At 43.0% G+C, this 22,977-nt stretch overlaps 2 protein-coding genes across 2 annotated transcripts in view; both read left to right on the top strand.

The window, feature by feature from the left end:
* The first annotated feature begins 609 nt into the window (after nucleotides 1-609).
* bop1 (BOP1 ribosomal biogenesis factor) lies at nucleotides 610-16,596 on the top strand. The gene is made up of 17 exons (XM_080787670.1): nucleotides 610-765; nucleotides 3,025-3,231; nucleotides 4,242-4,394; nucleotides 6,712-6,866; nucleotides 7,494-7,611; nucleotides 7,807-7,908; nucleotides 8,881-9,096; nucleotides 9,677-9,838; nucleotides 10,987-11,067; nucleotides 11,195-11,264; nucleotides 11,595-11,727; nucleotides 12,457-12,640; nucleotides 13,012-13,089; nucleotides 14,349-14,562; nucleotides 15,035-15,119; nucleotides 15,593-15,700; nucleotides 16,115-16,596. Exons 1-17 carry the CDS (start codon nucleotides 712-714, stop codon nucleotides 16,266-16,268), a joined length of 2,274 nt encoding a protein of 757 aa, XP_080643796.1. The 5' UTR covers nucleotides 610-711; the 3' UTR covers nucleotides 16,269-16,596.
* A 749-nt stretch (nucleotides 16,597-17,345) lies between these two features.
* LOC308332056 (protein HGH1 homolog) overlaps nucleotides 17,346-22,977 on the top strand; it is an 11,735-nt gene continuing 6,103 nt past the window's right edge. The window contains exons 1-5 of the mRNA XM_080787671.1: nucleotides 17,346-17,447; nucleotides 19,719-19,847; nucleotides 20,679-20,817; nucleotides 21,551-21,688; nucleotides 22,389-22,546. Of these exons, the coding sequence (XP_080643797.1) occupies nucleotides 19,732-19,847; nucleotides 20,679-20,817; nucleotides 21,551-21,688; nucleotides 22,389-22,546 (551 nt within the window). The 5' untranslated portion in view covers nucleotides 17,346-17,447; nucleotides 19,719-19,731. The remainder of the gene's footprint in view (nucleotides 17,448-19,718; nucleotides 19,848-20,678; nucleotides 20,818-21,550; nucleotides 21,689-22,388; nucleotides 22,547-22,977) is intronic.

The following is a 22,977-nucleotide window of genomic DNA, read 5'->3' as shown; positions in this document are numbered from 1 at the left end:
CTAAGAGCCTATATAAAACCCTGCTGATTCACAATACAAGCCTATTTTGTTTGGGGTGGGTTCCTACTTGTAAACACTGAGGACATGTCTGCACTTTTTTAGTGCAGAAAGTTTATTGAAGAATTGCATGACTTTTGCAAAGTAAATAGCTTGCTGGTTGATACTGTAGTATATGCTTTTTGCTATTTCTGCCTCTAATAAGGCCTTACATTAAAGTCTGCTGATTCACAATAGAACCAACTATTGGCATTTCATGACTTTTGCAGTAAATTTCATGACGAGGACATCTTAAAGATATGAAAAAAGTTAAAAACAATGTCACATTTATTCTACCCCTGATAAACAGGCTATAGGACATGTGAATATAAGTAAACGTGCTATTTCCGCCTATTTAAGGCCTTATATAAAAGTCTGCTGATTCACAATAGAACCAAACCAAAATATTGGCATTCTGATTGTGCTGGGATACTACCTGTAGGCCTGTACAAGTCTGATGTAAGGTGTCACTGCCTTAGATCTAGACTGCAGTAGGCACTCCGATGCAGTAGGTGTCGCTGTCAACTACCAAAACAACAGCCATGCACTCTGACCCCGGCTTGCTCTTGCTACCACATGTGTTGTGTGTGGCAGTGTAACTTCAATGTGTGTTCACTTCATGAGTGATATTATATCTACACTCCACACACATAAGAACAACGTTCTGAAATAACCATGATCAGCACGGTGAGGAAGAGGAGCGCTGACGAGGAGGAGGAGGAAGAGCAGGTCAGTTTATGTCCGTCTGTCAACAAATAAATGGAGTTACATTATAAATATAAACAGATGCTGCCTTAGCACGTTAGCATGGATGATGCTATAGTTCACAGTGATAATTACATGGATTGAATTGTATGAAAGATTTATTAACAGTATGCAGAATAGGTACATTTCAAGCACAACTCAATACAAAAACTGTTAACATGAAGCATTACACTTGTTTACATTAGGGTCCACCTAGCCCCGCAAGCAGAACCCGAATGTAGTAAAGTTTCTGACACTTTTAAGACTTTAATTCCGCGCCGATGGACTAAACGATGAGTTTGTGTATATCCGCGTCCCAACAATCGCATTGAAAAATCTTAGCTTGACCAGGAACCCTACGGGTCAGCCCGGTTCGGTTCGGATTGGGCTGACCCAGGGGGTTCCGAGAGGGGCTAGGGTCCACCATGTTCAATTCTTCAGAGGATGAATGGAATGGATGGTTGTACTGTCTGATTCATTTCTGTACAGAACAGAAAACATTATGTTTCCTTGAAGGACAAGTGAGTCAATTCAATGCAAAGGAGCTTTTTTATTGGCATGAGAAAACATATGCTTACATTGTCAAAGCAAGTGTTAAAATATAAAAACTGTTGAAAATGGGGAAAGTATATACAGTTGGAGTGGGTACAGCATTTTGTAAACAGAGCTATGTCACATTGCATGTTATATCCACGTTATACAGGGTATAATGCTTTTTTGAAACAAGTAGCAGCATTTATTTTCCAGTCACTTTGGGTCAAATAGCATTTCTTCTCAAGACTATTTAAATAGTGTACGTAAAACCCTCAGATTGAATGTGTTTTAACTCAAATCAAATCAAATCAAACTTTATTTATGTAGCACATTTAAAACAACAGAAGTTCACCAAAGTGTTGTACAGGTTAAAACAAACAGAACATCAACAGCCCCCATCAGTGCACAAACAAGTAGGGACAACATAAAACTCATGTTTTAAGACAATCAAGTGCAATTAAAATCCAAGGAAAAAAGGTGGGGATCTGAACACTTCACTTTAACTCTTCCATATTACAGCTGCAATATTGATGCATTTATCGTGGTTTAATTAATACAATCAGATGATCCTGGAACCTGCCCATAGACCACTCTCTGCGTGGTACTGGTGTACTCCTACTATTGCAGCTTCAGTCTGATATTCAGCAGTGGTGAAATAAGTACTCACGTTTTGTACTTACAAGAGTAAACGTCCGGAATTCAAAATGCACTTGAGTAAAAGGACCACTTTTCAACCTGTCTTCATATAATAGGTCCTCACTAATAATCTTGAAAAAATGGCGCAATCTTTTTCTACTCTGTGTCTTCCAGTGACATCATTGATGGGGAATACAAGCTAATAAAAACTGCAGGCTTTCTAGTACTGAAAAGTTGCCGTGCGAAAATGGAAGCCAGCGTTCTCACGATAATGAAAATCAAATAATCATCAAAAAAATAATCTGCCTAATGATGATGTCACTGGAAGACAGTGCCATTTTATCATGATTATTAGTGAGGACCTATTATATGAAGATAGGTTGAAAAGTGGTGAAGTGGTCCTTCTTGAGTAAAACTACAAAAGTGTTGGCATCAAAATGTAGTTGCAGTAATGAAGATATTATCCCGGTTGCCTTGTATGGTGTTAACCGGGGGGATTCATCATCTGATACGATTGCGATACATACAAATCAAGGCTGTGTGGTGTGTACAAACTGTACATGTACACATCCTTTCATGAACCAATCCATAAAATATAGTACAAAGAGCTTTGTGAATGAGGTATAGGTTTTGGATTATTTTGGATTCTTAAAGATTGCGATTCCCTCTCAGCGGTCCAATTCCTTAACTCATTTTGACCTGAGATCAGATTTAAAAAATGTCTTCTACATCCTGACAGTTTTCTGAAAAAGCTATGTTTCTATGTCGTTCTTCGATTGTTAAAAAATAGCAGACCTACAAGCTCGTAGCGCGCCACTCGGTGGCGCGCTATGAGCTTGTAGATCTGCTATTTTTGTAGATCTGCTATTTTTCAATAGCTAAAGCATAACATAATGCTAACACAGAAAGGGGTTCCCGCCCCAAAATGGGTTATCGAAAGGAAAAAAGAAGAAGAATTAGTCCACCCATCCAATTAGTACATCATCATTTTTGTTGTACACAAATTAATTAATATGTGCAGTATATTGTACATATTACTCAGTCCATAAATGTTTTGTTTCTGTCCATTTCCAGTTGGTTCCGTTTGACCTAAACGTGTCGGCTGACGGCCTGCAGGGAGAGGACGCTGATGGAGATTTAAACGTGTCGGCTGACGGCCTGCAGGGAGAGGACGCTGATGGAGATTCGTCGGACAGCGAGGAGAGCATCTTTTCTGGACTGGAGGATTCTGGGAGCGACAGCGACGATGAGGATGACGATGAAGATGCAATCACAGCTAAGGTAAACACACGGTTACCACGGTAACTGCTACTGCACTGTGTGGAAATGGCAGTGAAAGCAGATACAAAACCATGGCGTTTAATCAGTTTATATATCGTCACATTTCACCTTTTTATGTTCATTCAAATCATGAAGAAATATATATATTTTGATTCAAATGACTATCAAGAGATGAATCACGGTTTGATGTGAGGGGTGCACACTGCATTTAAGGAGTCGGACCGTTTACAGTGGTAACCAACCTTTTCATGCCCGCAAGAGCCCATTTTACTCCCAATTGTAAGCCATGATCTACCACTAAAATATGCACTTGTTTTTTTGCGATTTCTGACAGGCTCAATGCATGTGCACACATCCACACAAAGACTAGTTTAAATAAGAATAAATACTGATAGTTTTATAATCAATGACAAAATATTAAGACGAAAAAAATCCACGTTCTGTGTATTGGTAGTGATGGCTGGCTGCCTGTCAGTCTGACACCCGCTCACTCTACTTGAATGGGTCGTGCAAGCTACTGGTACCCCTGGTTTAGAGGGAATCGTAATCGTTAAACACACAAAAACCCCAATAAACATTCAGGGGATGATGACTTTCAGTGCAGTGTTGCAGAGATCCATCCACGCACCATTTAATCGACGACTGCACCTTTATTTTTTATATATATTCTTTATCCCACGATTTTGTAACCCATTTTTCACCCTTGTGTCAATCATCTAATGTGATCCTGGGCTCTACACACACCCTCCTCCAACCTAGTCCCCATGGGGGACAAGGGGAGAGCAACGGACTTGAACTGACAGGGGGGAGTTTCCCTGGTTGGACGTAGCGCGTGGAAGGAACACGTTATTCCAACCAGTTCCTTTCCCCTCCATCAGGCGCCCCGGCTGGCCAGGGGGAGGCATCCACACTCCAATTTAATCAACGACTGCACTTTAAACGTGACTACAATGTCCTGTTCAACGTGGTGGCGACAGTGAAACGACGTTGCTTTCCGTCTGTCCCCAAAGGTCAAGAAGATTCGGGGGAAGAAGAAGGTTCCCTCCGAGGAGGACATTCTGAAGGAGACGGAGTCGCCTGAAGAGAAACCAGGACAGAGCAACGAGACGGAACCGCTGACCGTCACCGTAGACGAGTATGAGCATGACACCTCGGATGAAGAGGTAACGCACGCACGCACACACACACACACACACACACACACACACACACACACACACACACACACACACACACACACACACACACACAGAGAGAGAGCGCTTGTTTGATTCACAGATGTGCCTGTCCTCACTGTATCAACACCATATGTTATAGACAAGAGAAAGTAACATTTTACAGATTAATTTCCATTCTAGCATGGTTGGTATAGGCCTATAATTTCTGTAGCTTTTTGGAATGGCAATTAAGCTCCATACGATGTGTTCATCACATGTAAAGGATTTAATAATAAATGCAGAAGTAGCTTATCATTATTCTGATCAAACTGTGCTTGTCAAACAGTCTAGCTGTCAGGAGGAGTAAACGGGACATAAATCTGATCCAATTAGATTAGAGCATCTCACAAGAATGAAATGTTATTAAGTAATTGTGATTAAGAATTTAATTGTTTGGCTTTTAGGCTTCGTGAGAAAATGTTGCACTGGGCACATTTGACAAAAAAACTTAAATACACAAACAAATAACTGACAATATATAATGTAATATGGTCAAAATGACATTTTAGACTTTAGATTTAATAAAATCTAAAAACAATAGTGGGAAATAGCAGAGTTTGTAGATCGGCTATTTCCACTGTTTCTGAAAATGTTACAAAACGTATGAAACCTCATACCAACATGGAAACGGTTATTCGACAATAATTGCCATTATCTGAAATAATTACGACCAGGCGATTGTGTAGTAATTGTAGCAGGGCCTCATTTTAGCTTTCACACTAGAAATGTTTTCTATATCTATATCTACCTATATTCTTTATTTTTTACATGCTCTTAAAGTGCTCTAGTGCTCATGGTGAATTTAAAAGTAGGAAACGTTTCGGTCCTGGGACCTTGGTCAGTGCTGTAGAGCGGGTATGATTCCCCGTTCATTTTCCTCGTAGACATTTCAAAAGGTATTTATTTACAATTTACAATTTACAATTTAGGCATTTAGCAGACGCTCTTAATCCAGAGCGACTTACATTAAGCAAGAACAAAAGCATGGGAATACATCACATAAAGACATTTATCATGAAACATGCGTAGCTAAGAAAGTAACAGTGGAATATCTATAATGAAACTATACATATAAGCTATACATCTATACTACTATGCTACACATATGTACTATGACGTGCTATGACTACTAGAATTGCTATCTAAGGGGGTGGGGTAAGTGCTATGGGCCATGATGGAGTCTGAAAAGGTGGGTTTTCAGACTACGGCGGAAGATTGGGAGTGATGCTGCAGTTCTGACTGCAATGGGAAGTGCATTCCACAGTTTTGGAGCCAGAAGGGAGAAGAGTTTGGGACGTGTGGAGCGTTGTCCCGGCGTTTTTAGTGAGGGTACTTCCAGCTTCCCTGCGTTGGCTGATCTGAGTGAGCGGGAGGGTTTGTAGGGTTCGATCATACTTGCAAGATATGGGGGAGCCATACCTTTGGTTGCTTTGAATGCCAGCATCAGGGTTTTGTATTCTGTGCGGGCAGCGACCGGGAGCCAGTGGAGGGAGCGGAGCAGGGGGGAGACATGTGAGAATTTTGGCTGGTTGAAGACCAAGCGAGCTGCAGCATTTTGGATCAGCTGGAGAGGCTTAAGTGCACATGCTGGTAGGCCAGTAAGGAGGGAGTTACAATAGTCAAGTTTTGACAAGACTGTTGTCTGGATTAGGAGCTGGGCTGATTCCTGGGTGAGGAACGGTCTAATTCGTCGTATGTTATAGAGTGTGAACCTACAGGATCGAGTGACAGCTGTGATGTGAGTTTTGAACGAGAGCTGACTGTCCAGGACAACACCAAGATTCCTGGCTGTTGGGACAGACGTTACCAGGGCGTTGTCTATGGAGATAGTTAGCTCCCGCATAGGAGCTTTTAAGGCCCGTACAAAGGCAACTTGAGTTGTGAGAAATCATGACAACAAACAAAAATGTTCGGGCCGAACAAATAATTAGAAAGAAGAAGAAAACTGGCAAGGTTGCAACACTTTTTTTCTTGTTTTTCTTCTTAAAATATTGTGTTTGTTGTCATGATTTGTCACAACTAAATCTGGTTTAAAAATGGGTTAAAGAGGCTCCAAATCAGTTCAGCTCAGGTGCTGGGAGATACTAATTGTTGACATGTACACCATATTATGGTTATTATGGTGTATAATAATAATATTATTATGGTGGGGTGTGGACATTACACACAGATTTACAGATACAGGTCTACAGAGAATTCTGCATGCAAATCATGTTGACAGTCTTGTATTCAAACACTGCTTTTGATGTGGTGCACGCTTCAGGACATCAGGAACACAGTGGGGAACATCCCCATGGAGTGGTACAAGGACTACCCTCACGTGGGCTACGACCTGGACGGAAAGAAGATCTTCAAGCCCATCAGGAACAAGGACGAACTGGACGAGTTCCTCAACAAGATGGACGACCCCGATTATTGGTGAGTACTATTGGCTTAGCGTTAGCGATGCTAACGGGGCGGGGGGCATTGGTTTTCAATGTGGAACGATAGCATGAGGGTTTAGCACGATGCTAGCACAGGACCATTGGTTTCAAGGGGACAAGATGATGCTAACAGATGAAGGGGTCAAAGGTTGTGGAGTCTGTTGTAGTGTTTGTTTTCGTCGACTAAAACTTTTTCACTGACGAAAACTAAATGGAAACTAATCTATGATGACTAAGACTAAATATATTGACAATTTCGTCAACAAATACAAACTAGACTAAAATGTTAGGAAGGGACTAGTGGACCAGTATAAGTCATTTTACACTTGGTTGCAAGCTGAAAATAGCAGATCTACAAGCTTGTATATGGGCTATTTTCAGCAAGTAGTAAAAACAGTCATTACGACTGAAACTAAATGTAAACTATTGAAGAGACTATGACTAAAACTAAAATCAAAATGTGCTGCCAAAAACAACACTGGTCTGTTGATGTCATAATGACTTCTGTCTGTCTGTCTGTCTGTCTGTCTGTCTGTCTGTCTGTCTGTCTGTCTGTCTGTCTGTCTATCTGTCTGTCTGTCTGTCTGTCTGTCTGTCTGTCTGTCTGTCTGTCTGTCTCCAGGCGTACGGTCCATGACAAGCAGACACAGAGTGACATCGTTCTGACAGACGAGCAGGTCGAGTTGGTGAAGAGACTCCAGCGTGGACAGTTCGGAGACGTCAACTTCAACGAATACGAGGTTTTACATTAACACGTTATTTACATGCATTAATCCTTTCATTTCTTTCACACTGTTTCAGACATCATACAGTAGGAACAAACGTTCAATCGAGAGATTTTATTTTGCTTCAATCCATGTGAAAACGGCACGTGTGTAAGGTTTGTTTTCCTACTCCTCCATCTCTCCTCTCCTCTCCTCTCGTCTCCTCTCCAGCCATCTATAGATTTCTTCAGTGGTGAAGTGATGATCCATCCCGTCACAAACAGGCCTGAAGACAAGCGGAGCTTCATTCCGTCTCTCTTAGAGAAGGAGAAGGTACGAATACAACAATTATTTATTTTTGGACACATTTCTACATAATTCATGTCATTCTTCATAACGCATACAGTAGAGCCATTATAGATATTGACTCTCCAGATCCCGCCTGGACCTTTATTTGACCCCAAAATGAACCGGAAGCTAATCGCCTGAAGCTAACGCCGCGGCTCCACTGGACGTGTCAGCGTCGCGTCTCCGTCACCGTCAGGGAATGTCCCCTTTTTAATCAATGAAGGGGTGGCTCCACTGCCTACGATGCGCTGCGTTCGGTGACTGCTTTAAAATTGCCCCGGTTCGCTTTTTTGACGCACGCACGCGACCAGTGGAGCCCCGGCGTAATGTGGCTACCATCTTCTTTGTAAGTCATCTGAAGCGTTAATTTTGTAACCGCGAGGTTGTGACGATTTCTTCTTCTTCTTTTTTTTTTACTTAAACATTTTTATCCCACGATTTTGTAACTCATTTTTCACCCGTGTCATTTATCTAATGTGATCCTGGGCTCTACACACCCTCCACCAACCTAGTCCCCATATATGGGGGACAAGGGGAGAGCAACGGACTTGAACTCATGCTTCCTTCATGCCTGAGTGTCCAAGTTGCTCCTTTACACCTGACAGGGGGGGAGTTTCCCTGGTTGGACGTAGCGCGTGGAAGGAACACGTTATTCCACCCAGTTCCTTTCCCCTCCATCAGGCGCCCCGGCTGGCCAGGGGGAGGCAGTTTAGAGACCAGGATTACGGCATGTTTTTTGTGAGGGTACCTAGCCGACGGTTTTCTAATGAGCCGCTAACATCCCGGTTTTGATCAATCACCTCAATCTGAGAAAAGGTTACGAGGAAAAAAAGCGTCTATGGCTGCGGCCATCTTGGTCAGGGCAATAATGGCTGTTTACCGCTAGCTATAGCAACTGCAGGCGCAATTATTGTGTCTGTTAACTGTCTGTCTGTCTGTCTGTCTGTCTGTCATCAGGTATCCAAAATGGTGCACGCGATAAAGATGGGTTGGATCAAGCCCAGGAAGCCCCGGGTGAGCCACATGGGTCAGTACTACGACATCTGGGCCACGGAGGACACCACGTCCATCCTGGGACGACACAAGATGCACGTCCCCGCTCCCAAGATGGCCCTGCCCGGCCACGCCGAGAGCTACAACCCCCCGCCCGAATACCTGATGACCGAAGAGGAGGTTAGAAAACCAGCGCAATTTAAGGCCAACGTGGATTCAAGTTCTCAAGTCGCCACGGCTGATTTCAGTCATTTGGACTCTATAGAAAGCCGAAAATAGCAGAGGTTACATTAGTTATTTTAAGATCGTGGTAAAGAAAAGGAACAGCCGATCTACAAGCTCACAATGCGTCGTGACGCGCTGTGAGCTTGTAGTTCGGCTATTTTCGGCACGTATAGATCAGATATTACGAATATGCCACGCCATCAATGCAATTAAAAAATTCATGTCGACTAAATCAACTGGAGATTTAGTCGTCTCAAATCGTATGCCATTTAGTCAACTGAGACTAGACCAAAAGTTTAAAAAGAAAATAATTCAGATCTCTCTCTGAAACTAAATGGAATTTTAATCAAAAGACTGACTAAAACAAAATTAACGTGTTTGTGTGTGTGCGTGTGCGCGTGTGTGTGTGCATATGTGTGTCTGTGTGCGTGTGTGTATGTGTGTCTGTGTCTGTGTGCGTGTGTGTGTGTGCGTGTGCGTATGTGTGTGTGTGTGTGTGTGCGTGTGTGTGTGTGTGCGTGCGTGCGTCTCTCAGCGTATGGCGTGGGAGCAGCAGGACCCGGAGGACAGGAAGTTGCCGTTCCTGCCCAGGAAGTTCCCCAACCTGCGCTCCGTTCCCGCCTTCAGCCGCTTCATCCACGAGCGATTTGAGCGCTGCCTGGACCTCTACCTGTGTCCACGACAACGCAAGATGAGGGTAAACACACACACATACGCTACAGTACACATGAAACAAGATGAGGGTAAACACACACATATACACTACAGTACACATGAAACAACATGAGGGTAAACACACACATATACACTACAGTACACATGAAACAACATGAGGGTAAACACACACATATACACTACAGTACACATGAAACAAGATGAGGGTAAACACACACATATACACTACAGTACACATGAAACAACATGAGGGTAAACACACACATATACACTACAGTACACATGAAACAACATGAGGGTAAACACACACATATACACTACAGTACACATGAAACAAGATGAGGGTAAACACACACATATACACTACAGTACACATGAAACAACATGAGGGTAAACACACACATATACACTACAGTACACATGAAACAACATGAGGGTAAACACACACATATACACTACAGTACACATGAAACAAGATGAGGGTAAACACACACATATACACTACAGTACACATGAAACAACATGAGGGTAAACACACACATATACACTACAGTACACATGAAACAACATGAGGGTAAACACACACATATACACTACAGTACACATGAAACAACATGAGGGTAAACACACACATATACACTACAGTACACATGAGGTCTACCTCTGTCCACGACAACGCAAGATGAGGGTAACACGCACTCGCACAATACGCACACACGTATATAATTATGCTACAGTGCACGTGGAAAAGCAGTAAGGTCGAAAGAGTAGTGCTCCCCCTACAGGCGCACGACTGTTTACAAAAATATTTGTTTTACAAATCGGTGTTCCCCAAATGATTTTGGAAGGGGTTCCCCCAGATGATTAACTAAATTCTAACTCAAATTTTAAGGGCTATTTAATTCCTTAGAAATAACATTTTCATTTGCGTGAAAAGTAATCAACAAACTGACTATGAAAAATGGTCAAACACTGGCCAAATTGTCAAATGTTAACCATATAGAGAGTATTTCCTAAAATGGAAAATATACATTGCTCTCAACAACTCACAATGCTTGAAAATATGGAACTAAGGAAAAATATGACGCAAAAATGAGACGTGTCAGATGGTGTAAATCTTTGGACGTGTCCTTAACCCTTAACTCTTGCCCTTACTCTTTGCTCTTCAAGGTCAATGTGAATCCTGAGGATTTGATTCCAAGTCTCCCAAAGCCAAGAGACCTGCAACCATTCCCTACAACGCAAGCTTTGGTTCGTACACACACTAACACACACACACACACACACACACACACACACACACACACACACACACACACACGTTTAATCACACCACAATGTGACTTTAATTGATTCAAATTTCTTTGCTTTTTACTAGGTATACAAAGGACACACCAGTCTGATCCGTTCCATCAGTGTTTCTCCCACTGGCCAATGGCTGGCCTCAGGTACATTTAACATCACTATCCACTTTGGGGGGGGGGGGGGGGGCAGATTTAGTTTTAGTCATATTGTAGTCCTTTGAAGTTTTAGTTGACTACCGTACGATTTTAGTTAACAAAATCTACAGTTGTAGTAGTCGACTAAAGGCCTATTCATACTATAGTTTTAGGTGATAAGTTGACCGCCGAAACAGGTGGTTAGTAAAAACAGAGAGATGTGTTTACTGTGTGTGTGTGCGTTCTGATGACTCTACTCACTACAGTAAAGTTGTGCATGTGTGTGTGTGTGTGTGTGTGTGTGTGTGTGTGTGTGTGTGTGTGTGTGTGTGTGTGTAGGTTCTGATGACTGTACAGTGAGGTTGTGGGAGGTGTGTTCGGCTCGCTGTCTCAGGACCATCCCGGTGGGCGGAGCCGTGAAGAGCGTCGCCTGGAACCCCAACCCCAATGTCTGTCTGCTGGCCGTGGCTCTGTAAGTAACCCGCCTACTGGTGCCACCGTTTCCATTACAAGGACCTGGGTTTGTGGCGTCAACGGGGTCTTAAATAGGTGCCTATTTTGGCACCACTCCAGTCCAGAGTAGGTCTGAACCAGAGTAGTAGAGTAGGAGAGTAGCGACACGCTTTGATGTCCTATGGGCTATAGTTCCACACATTGCTCCTATGGCTGGAACTATCCCATTGAGATAGAATGAGCACTTCCGCATTCCATTGTTACAATGGGAGTCAATGCTATAGTGTCGCCACTCTCTCTTACTAGATTACTCTGGTCTGAACTAGGCCAAACGGGGCCAAACACTTCATAATGACTGATCACTCACTCACTGACCTCCACCTGTGTCCTTTGGGGCAGCGGTGGCCGAACGGTTTGCGGAGCGGTCTTGATATCGGAAGGTCGCTAGTTCGTATCCCCCGGACCGGCACGTTAAAATTACCACCGCTGAAGTGCCCTTGGACAAGGCATTGAACCCCTACCATGAAATGTTCTATGAGCAGGGCCTGGCTGTAAACAAGTTCTTGAGCTTAGTCCAGTTACCCTGCAGGGTAAACATAGTACCTTTCCTTTCTTTTACACTACAAAGGAGTGTCAATGACCCGAGTCTGCTAGTGTGTGGTGGCTCCTTTCACGCTGTTTCACAAATGACATATTTGGACTTGTCGTGAGATTTTATTTTTGTCTTGTCTGTCCGCGTGCCTCCCAGTAACTCCACGGTGCTGCTGATCAACCCCGGAGTGGGCGACAAGCTGCTCTCCACGACGACAGACCAGCTCATCCAATCGTACGAGGCGCCAGACGAGGAGCTGGCCAAGCAGCCCGTCACATGGAGCGTGACGGAAGGGGAGGAGCTTAGCCTGGGGCTCCGCCTCAAAATAGAGCACCCCAAGGTAACCACGCCCCCCCCCCCTTCCCTCTCATCATCATGACCTCAAAGCAGTTTGTTTCTCTGTACACAGACAGACAGACAGAGTTTGCAGCCTGTCTAATGTTTTATTTGTGTATTTGAGAATTTGTTTGGAAGTAATTGCTAAAAGTTGTGTATAGTGGCCTGGGCCGTGGCCCAGCGGTCCAGGCACCTTGGCCGGTAGTCCGAGCCTGGCAGTGTGCCGCGGGTTCGACTCCCGATCCCGACGGCCTTTGCTGCCTTTACTGCATGTCCACTCCCCCATTTCCTGTCAGCCTACTGCCTGTCTCTCTATAAACAATATAAAATAAAGTTGTTTATAGTAATTGTGTGTGCGTCTCTCTGTCTCTCTAGGCGGTGCGTCAGGTCACATGGCACGGTAAAGGAGATTACCTAGCGTCTGTCATGCCAGACCCATCCAGTAACCAGCAGGTAATCATTCACATTACATTTACTTTGATTACTTCATTCATTACATTTACAACAGACCCATCCAGTAACCAGCAGGTAATCATTCACATTACATTTACTTTGATTACTTCATTCATTACATTTACAACAGACCCATCCAGTAACCAGCAGGTAATCATTCACATTACATTTACTTTGATTACTTCATTCATTACATTTACAACAGACCCATCCAGTAACCAGCAGGTAATCATTCACATTACATTTACTTTGATTACTTCATTCATTACATTTACAACAGACCCATCCAGTAACCAGCAGGTAATCATTCACATTACATTTACTTTGATTACTTCATTCATTACATTTACAACAGACCCATCCAGTAACCAGCAGGTAATCATTCACATTACATTTACTTTGATTAATTCCTTCATTACGTTTACATCCTATTGCATTTTTAGTTACATTGGGCAGACACCGCCTATGTCCATATTTTAAACTTTTGCTTTAAATATATTTTCATAAATCGATGCCCTACTTCATCATACAAGAGTGTCGGCACAAAAGTAATGAAAATAGCCTCACAAGCTCACAACGCGTTGCGTCATATTTAAAAATATATTTTAAACATCCAGACCCCCAGGAACATGCCCAGGGGGCGGGCCCTGTTCCCGGCGAGCCTTTCAGTGTCCAAAACGGTCGAGAAATGACAGAGTTACCGTGTTGCAGCTTTCTGTGCTTGGACACAGGGACACACATAGCTGCGTAATACATAATACAAAAGGAACGGTTTTGAACAAAAGGTTTCCACCAGTGTTGATTTTGACAGCAACTGTTGATTTAGTTTTATTCATCGTCTTTTGCATAAAATACCATTTGGTCTTTGTCACATTTTAGTCATCTGAATGTTTTCATTGACCGGTAGTCTAGTTTTTGTTGACTAGTCGACTAAATCTACAGTCGATTTATATTTTGATAGGCTGTGATGGCGACATGGCGTCATAAATTCTGAATTATACTTAGGTGCGTGCCGAAAATAGAATATCTCAAATACCTGTGTGCAGCCAAAATGACTAGTGGATCTTTTCTCCACTAGTCCCTCCCTAACATTTTACTCTAGTTTTTTCTCATTGGTTGACAAAATTGTCAGTATTATGTAGTCACAGTTTTTAGCATAGTTTTCATTTTGACGGAAAATGTAGTCATAGTTTTGTAGTCCTTTATAAACACTGGTTTCCACGCGACAACGACAATTGTATTTCCATCCCTCCCTACAGGTATTAATCCACCAGGTGAGCAAGAGGCGGAGTCAGAACCCCTTCCGTAAGAGTAAGGGCGCGGTGCAGTGCGTGTCCTTCCACCCCGTCAGGCCCTACTTCTTCGTGGCGACGCAGCGCTCCGTGCGCATCTACAACCTGATCAAACAGGAGCTGAGCAAGAAGCTGATGAGCAACTCCAAATGGATCAGCTCCATGGCCATCCATCCTGCAGGTCATTCACTGTTCATTTACCACCTTTTGGTGTTTTAACTAAATTAATTATGTTATACTTTAGCTATTGAAAAATATCAGATCTACAAGCTCATAGCGCGCCACCGATTGGCGCGCTACGAGCTTGTAGGTCTGCTATTTTTGAAAAATCTTAAAAATGCGGCAGAAATCTTTGAATATATCTTCTTTCAGAGCAAACGTTTATTTTTATTTTGACGCCAGGCCTAAATGGGTTAACTGATAAGAACCATAGTGAAACAGGGCAAAGGAAAATGGATCAGCAGTATGGCTAGGCCTGTCCCAATTATTACTTACATGTCATATAAGCGCCTAATCACAATTACGGTATTTGAGATAATCGCAGTTAGTTGTACATGATCATAATCATAAATTGTGGGAATTGTCAATCTATCTTGTAGGTCATCTGTTTCCACTATTTCCACTATTTTTAATATTAATATTGTTGTTTCCAGGTGATAACCTCATAACTGGAAGTTACGACTGCAAACTGGGCTGGTTCGACCTGGACCTGTCCACCAAACCGTATAAGGTGTTGAGGTAGGTGTTGATGCATAGGTATAGAACTTTCATCAGAGGTCAGGTGGGGGAGCCAACTTTGAGGTTGACGGTCAGCATGGTTGTTAACTTGTTATGCATCGTGTGTGTCCCCATCCTGTCACCATACATACACACAGTACACTGGCATGACCCCTGGCACTCCCTGACCCCTGGCACTCCCTGACCCCTGGCACTCCCTGAAGTACAGAAAGACACCTCCTGCGATCTGTGTGTCATTGATTCGATTTGATTCCCGAAAATATATAAGTAACGAAGAGTGTCCCCTTATCAGTTCAAAAAGGGACATGTCTTTTAGTTCCCAAATCGATTCCTTATTTCAAGGGATGGTTGGCAACCCTTCTCTGATTCTCTGGCTCCCTTGATCAAGTACCAGTGCTATGATTGACTGTTAATAACAGGACGTGGAGGTCATTTTGGTCATGTTGTCGTGCTTGTTTATGTCTTGTTGCTAGGCACCACAAGAAGGCTGTGAGGGGCGTCGCCTACCATAAGCACCACCCCCTGTTCGCATCGGCATCGGATGACGGATCTGTCATAGTCTGTCATGGAATGGTTTATAAGTAAGCGCACGCACACACACACACACACACGCGCACACACATGCACACACACACACACACACGCCTAAAACTGGCTCAAAAGATTGTCAGTGATGTTACCCATGTTTTGTGGACGTACATCAGATTTAAAAAATCGTTTGTACACCAGCATCAACTAAGATGTTGAACGAGGCTCTGAAACAGCAAGGCTAGATTATCCACATCATGTGTGCAATTGTGTAACGTTGTGTCTCCCTCATTGATGCAGGCGCGCACACACACACACACACACACACACACACACACACACACACACACACACACACACACACACCCACATGTACGTGTCTTCAATCTAACCACCTACAGTATCTGTGTGTCAGTGATGTGTCTGTCTGCCTCTCTAATCCAACCACCTGTCTCTCTCTCTCTCAGCGACCTCCTACAGAATCCTCTCATAGTTCCCGTCAAGGTGCTGAAAGGTCACGTCATAACCTCTGACCTCGGCGTCCTTGACGTGACCTTCCACCCCACCCAGCCCTGGCTCTTCTCCTCTGGAGCCGACGCAACCATCAGGCTGTTCACCTAGCGACCGCCTAGCGACCGCCTAGCGACCACCCAGCGACCGCCTAGCGACCACCCAGCGACCACCCAGCGACCGCCTAGCAACCACCCAGCGACCGCCTAGCGACCACCTAGCGACCGCCTAGCAACCGCCGTATAGCGCCCACCTGAACCACGTTACCGCAGTCTTTTATTTTATTTTTGTTGCCACATAGCGAACACATGTATCCATATTGTAAACGGTCATCAAAAATGTCGGTATTTTTGTTAGTTTCATAATTAATCTTTTGACATGAAAGTGTGCCCATGTACGACTGACCGTCTTCTTTCAAATAAACTGGTGTTGTTTTGAAGACTGTGTGTGTGTGTGTGTGTGTGTGTGCGAGCGATAGTTTTGTATAAAATGTTATTGTTTAAAACATAATTTTGGGGTTAATGTATATGTTATAAGTGTCATATGGTTATTGGAACACGTGTGACATCAATGGTAGTTCATGCTGAGATCAGCTGGTAGCAGTAGGTTCTCCTATAGTTCTGGAGTCCACAGAACCCCACACATTTTGTACTTTTAAGTAAAAGCATCGATGCTTAACTGCAATATAGAAATACGTCTGGAATTCAAAATGTACTTGAGTAAAAGTACAAAGGTTTTGGCATCAAAATGTACAGAATGCCCTGTTTTCTAAAGTTTTCAAATTTATATTGAAAATAGCAGATCTTTACAAGCTCATTGTAGATTGGCTATTTTCAAATGGCCAAAATGTATTATAGTGGTTGGTTAATGTAATAATCTTCCTAATCTATACAGTAACTATAGTCACTAAAGCTTTCTAAGAATTGTAGTGGAGTACAATATTTGCCTCTAGTACAAGTATTGGAACCAGATGTTTAACAATAATCCAACTCTTGAGAGTGTAAAATGACACCAAATGGACTCATAAGGGTCCATTTGATTTTATGTTACACTCTCAAGAGTTGGATTTAATCAGATCTAATAGAATAATGGAGATCTAATTAAGGGTCCATTTGCTGGGGGACCACCTGGAACCCCCTCAATGACCGCTGATGGTCCCCGTACCACTGGTTGATCGCCGTCCAGGAAGTGACGTAGGTCGGAAGGCGGAGCCTCTGGCATCACAACACGGAAGCATGCAGTGTGTGTAACATGCGGCTGCCGGCTGTTGGGTTTGTGAAGAGAAGACTGGTAAATGTTAAAATGACTTATTGTATTCCACTAAAAGCTTGAATAATCAGTTTACTATGGCGTTAGTATGAGCGGAGACACCGCTCGAGACTCGTATGATTAATTAGTTTCGTGTCGTTTATGTTTTACAAATACACTGACAGTAGTTATACGTTTATAATTCTTCCCCAACAATCCTGACTGGAGTAATTATCATTAAAACTGTGTGTGCTGTCCTCTCTCCTTGAGATCTGTTCATGTTTGGACTATAATCATCATTATAACCGATATATGACGCAATGTTCCATCATATAACGTGCTCTCGATCGCTGTCTACTGTTGTCTGTTATGTTTTTCAGTGTCTGGTGGGTTGGTTGTTAATTGTTTTGAATTCTCGTCTGTTAAATATGTTTTGACATTTTGCGGACCCCTGTTGAAAACGAGATGGCTTGCTTCTTCTCAAACTCTCAATCACAAGGGGGTCATCATTCCATCAATTATGCAACATTGTTATGTTTGCATTGATGCCAAATCTGTTTTAATGAGAGACTTACTGGTAATTGTTTTAAGCGTGTATTTTTGTTGGACATTATATATGTTGTTCCTCCCTGGTGTTGTTTTATTTTCCGTCTAGTTATAAAATTCCTGTCCTAGAAGGATGATATAAAGGATTGGGTTATATATCTGAGTGGCTGCAGGCCTCTTTGCAAAGTCTACTGTGTATGATGAAAGTTGTGTTTGTCCATACGACACATACACATGTGTTTGTAGGTTGTAATGATCATGGTTGACCCTAAGTCACTACTCACTCACTACAAGTCAAATTTGTTTTGTTGTTATTCAATTCTTAAAAAATAAGGGCCTGTCATTCTTTGGGGAAAATAATAACACACACACACACACACACACACACACACACACACACACACACACACAGTAATCATGAGCATCCTTATTGAAAGCATCATGCTGTTCCCTCCCCAGTAGTAGGCGACAATGACATATGTGTCTAGAGCTATTTTATTATGCCTATACGTTTGCCAATCGTCACCTTCTTAAACCAATGGCCTAAGACTAAAGGCTCACACATAGTCTGGATTTTCGGTGGTGAGGTGACCACCGAACTACAACATGACGTCACGAGCCGCGGTGAAGAGCAAACCACCGCTTATGCTCCAGCCCTTCTCTCTGTTTTTACTCACCACCGCTCAGCGTTATTTCAGCTCCGGTGGTCACCTCACCACCGAAGCGGTGGTCACCTCACCACCGAAAATCCAGACTATGAATAGGCCTTAAGTCATTTTTCGGTCAGTCACTGTTGTAAGAAGATTGGTCAATCACATAGTTTTGACTTGTTCCCAAACTTGGGAACCACAAACCAATTGTATACAGGGTATCTGCCAATTTTTAAGTGACAATTTAAGGACTTTTAAGACCCCTTTTTAATACCACATGCAATAGGCAAACATTGTGAAAATAGCAAATATGCATAGCAAAATAATATAATTGCACATACAAGCTCACAACGCCTCGCAGTGTGAGTCGTTGTAAGCTTGTAGTTTGGCTACTTTCACAACATTTCTCTGTGGAACAGAGTCAAACTAAATGCCTACAATGTCCAAGTGTTTTGTAGTGGATTATTTAGAACACACATCAGAGTCTTTAAGAAATAATCAAGGTAGAGAGTGGACTGAAACAATGATACTTTTATTACAAGGATTGGTCTGACTGCACCACCCAGGGAGACTGCATGTATGCGAGCCTCCAGAGCCCTTTACATTTCTCTCTCTTATACACAATGAGAGCAGAGAATACATTGGAGGTGTGGTCACTGGTCAGTAGTGAGTGGGCATGGTCAAACATGGGTCTTATGTAAGAATAGGTCATCTGACAGACAACCAACAGGTGGATAGTATTCTCATCTTAAAACTCCTATTACAGTTTGTCCTTGTGCGATCGAGGTCCCCCAGTTCAAATATGATAATGTTGGGAGTTCGATGTGGCCTACAACGTTTGGAAACCCTTGAGGGTTTAAAACCTTAAGTCGTTCAGAATATTACTCTTTTAATAACATGACCATTACAATTTGAGATGACAACATTTTGGAATCTACCACCACAATATTTTAAGTTTGATGCACTGTATTGATCATTTTAATGAGCAGAACTGCCAAGGAGTGCTCTGCATGTCTTGTGTGTTCTTGTTTTAAAATGTGTTTATTTATGTTGTCTAAAGTGTGAAGCTAGTATGTATTCTTCCTCCTTCATAGTTTGACGTTTGTTTATCCCGTAGTTTGATTGACACGATGCTGAGCGATTCTGAATCAGCGGAGCTTCTTGAATCTTTCTTCCTGAAACCCGACACCAGGCCAGATCTCAAAGGTCACGCTACCGAATACATACTGGGTCTGTCAGGAAACGGGTACTAGTACTATATTATTTTCATTTAGTTTAGTCTTTTGAATATACTGTCATTTAGTTTTCGTCACCCGAAATGTTTTAGTTTGAGTCAACTAAATATCGTAAGATTAGTCGACTAAATCTGCGGTTGATTTTGATGACAAACATTTATTATGGCAGGCCTTGGCTTGATGGCGTCGTAATGGCGTTTTCTCCACTTGGTTGCATGCTGAAAATAGCCGATCTACAAGCTCACGAGTCACAACACGTCACATTGTCAGCTTTGTAGATCTGCTATTTTCAAAGTGCAACACCCGAGCGTAAACAAACTTTGAATTTTAGTTTAGTTTGTATTTGTTGATGACATTGTCACTATATTTAGTCTCAGTTTTAGTCATCATAGCTTACTTTATATTTAGTTCTCGTCTGTGAAAATAGGTAAACTGCCTCCCCCTGGCCAGCCGGGGCGCCTGATGGAGGGGAAAGGAACTGGTTGGAATAACGTGTTCCTTCCACGTGCTACGTCCAACCAGGGAAACTCCCCCCTGTCAGGTGTAAAGGAGCAACTTGGACACTCAGGCATGAAGTAAGCATGAGTTCAAGTCCGTTGCTCTCCCCAGGTTGGCGGAGGGTGTGTGTAGAGCCCAGGATCACATTAGATAATTGACACAGGGGTGAAAAATGGGTTACAAAATCGTGGGATAAAAAATATGTAAAGTTTTAGTAGACGAACATAACACTGGATTGTGTGTGTGGTGTGTGTGTGTGTGTGTGTGTGTGTGTGTGTGTGTGTGTGTGTGTGTGTGTGTGTGTGTGTGTGTGTGTGTGTGTGTGCGCGTGTGTGTGTGTCTAGGGACGGATGCCGTTTCCTCCGTAATAAACCTGACATGGTGGTCGCCACGGTGAGCCTCATGTCCGACCCGTCCTTCGCCATAGCCAAGGACTGTTACCACGCTGTGATCAACCTGTCAGCTGACCCCACACTGCATGAGGTTAGCACGCATGCACACACGCATACACAGTACACACGCACACACACACACACACATACACACACACACGCATGTACACAAGCACACACAGCCGCACACTGTTTGTGGTCCTTTCATTGAGTTCACATATTATTCTAGCTATTAAACTATTAATAGAGCACCGAAGTCTGACGTCAATATCAGTAGAGGGCGCAAATCCACAGGTTCATGTACTTTTTATTTGCATTATAATCCCCATAGGGGGGATTTTAGATCACCTCATATAAGAACTGTGATTGAAAAATGTCATCCCGGCCGTTTCACTCATATGGATATGAAGAATCAACTGACAACGCTGTTGTTACTGCTCCTGAATTAGTTACATTTTCGCTAGAAACAGACGGTATCAAATATGAGTGACTGACTGTCGCAAACGATACAGAGACACCTCCCTGGCAATAACGCCGAGACAGCTTGTTTATTTTTGGACCACAACGTTTATATTCTCCATAGAGAAATTACTTCCGTGAACCAGGGGATGAGCGAGTGACGTCAGGACTCTATAGTAGTTATAATACTATGCAACTAAACAGTTTAGCTAAACTAAAGTAATTTAACTGACTATAATTAATGTACATAACATAACCAAATCACACTCATCTCCTCTCTGCTCGCTTCCTTGCTCCTCTCTCCTCATCTCCTCCCCTCTCCTCCTCTCCCCCTCCCCCTCCCCCTCTCCTCCCCCTCTCTTCAGCTCTTGGTGAAACGCTGTGATCTCCTGCCGTTGCTGTTCAGGAATCTGGTGGATCCAACCTTCCAGCTGTCGGACAAGATCTGCACCATCCTGTCTAACCTGAGCCGCCACAAGAACACCTGTAAACCTGTCCTCAAGGTCTGTGAGATCTAAAGTACGGTCTGGTGGTCTGTGTGCTCTGTGATCTGCCGTGGAAGATGAAGTCGTGAAGATGCTTTTTATTCTGTGAACGATGACGCTCGTTGTGTGTGTGCACTGTGCCACGAGACATGTCACGTGACCGTAGTCAGAGATCCTCAATATTTTTATTTATTTAAAGGACCCTCAATTTGATATGCATTAGACCAGTGGTTCACAAACGTTTTAGCTAGAGACCCAGAAGAGGAATGTAATATCTCTCCGGGACCCAAACTCGTGATACTACTACTGAACTAGTATATATTTTAGTTATTTTATTGTATAAGTTAAACCTTTGTGGAGATCTTGTACAGCCTTCTCAGTCCTCATAGTTACTTTTTGAGTGACAATAAATCACTGGTGATTTGCTACTATCAGCTTGGCTGTAAATAAATTAATAAATCAATTTGATTTTGGAGAAGATTGACACGATTATTCGAAACATTGATTAATCGGTGGCATCCCTAGTAGAACCTCCTCCTTCTCACACAGTAACTGTCATCTGAGTTATTGGAACGACAGAGTAGGGTTCTGCTGCACGTTGGTTTACATGGTGATGTAAGAAGAAGCGATGGGATTGGTTAAGCTGGTTGGTTTGTTTACGGGTGTCGTCGTAAGAACAAGCGATGGTATTGGCTAAACTGGGGTTTTGTTTTTTCAGATGTTGGAAGAGGAAGAAACCATGGGATTTCCTAAGCTGGTGGAGATCTTCTGCACCAAAGATTTCAACAAGACGGCGTCTCTGCACTACCTGGGTCCTCTGCTGTCCAACCTCACACAGCTCCCTGAAGCCAGACGCTTCATATTGGACAGGGACAGGTAGGGGGCTGCTGTGCGTGCGACCTGGCAGACATGCTATATATACCAACACAATTATATTAGCCTGGGCACCATTTTCATTTAGGGTATATGATCCTGTCGGGAGCGGATGATATCGTTTACGTCTTGTTGTAGTATTGTTTTGTAGTCGACAGGCAGGAACAACAGGCGGCAACTTCCTTTTCCCTCAAACCGATTTTTCTCAATAAAAGCTACAGGCTACGAGAGCTTTTTTTGAGAGGGAAAAGGAAGTGGCCACCGCCTGTTGTTCCTGCCTGTCGACTACGAAACAATACTACAACATGACGTAACGATATCATCCGCTCCCGACAGGATCATACGTACTTTTGAAACAGAGACCAGGCTTTCCTCCGAGGTGGTGGAAAGCCTGGTGAGGCGAGGTTGCAATTATATAGGAAAAACAAACTAAA

This window comes from Protomyctophum bolini (assembly GCF_963924005.1).
Source record: "Protomyctophum bolini genome assembly, chromosome: 17".
Taxonomy (NCBI): domain Eukaryota; kingdom Metazoa; phylum Chordata; class Actinopteri; order Myctophiformes; family Myctophidae; genus Protomyctophum; species Protomyctophum bolini.
Note: the sequence above shows the minus strand (reverse complement) of the source record. Positions and strands in the feature narration are given on the sequence as shown.

Coding starts and splice junctions, on each gene's coding strand:
- bop1 (XM_080787670.1), top strand. CDS start 712: ATGATCAGCACGGTGAGGAAGAGGAGCGCTGACGAGGAGGAGGAGGAA. Junction 4,395..6,711: donor ATGACACCTCGGATGAAGAG/GTAACGCACGCA, acceptor TGCACGCTTCAG/GACATCAGGAACACAGTGGG. Junction 13,090..14,348: donor ACCCATCCAGTAACCAGCAG/GTAATCATTCAC, acceptor CCCTCCCTACAG/GTATTAATCCACCAGGTGAG.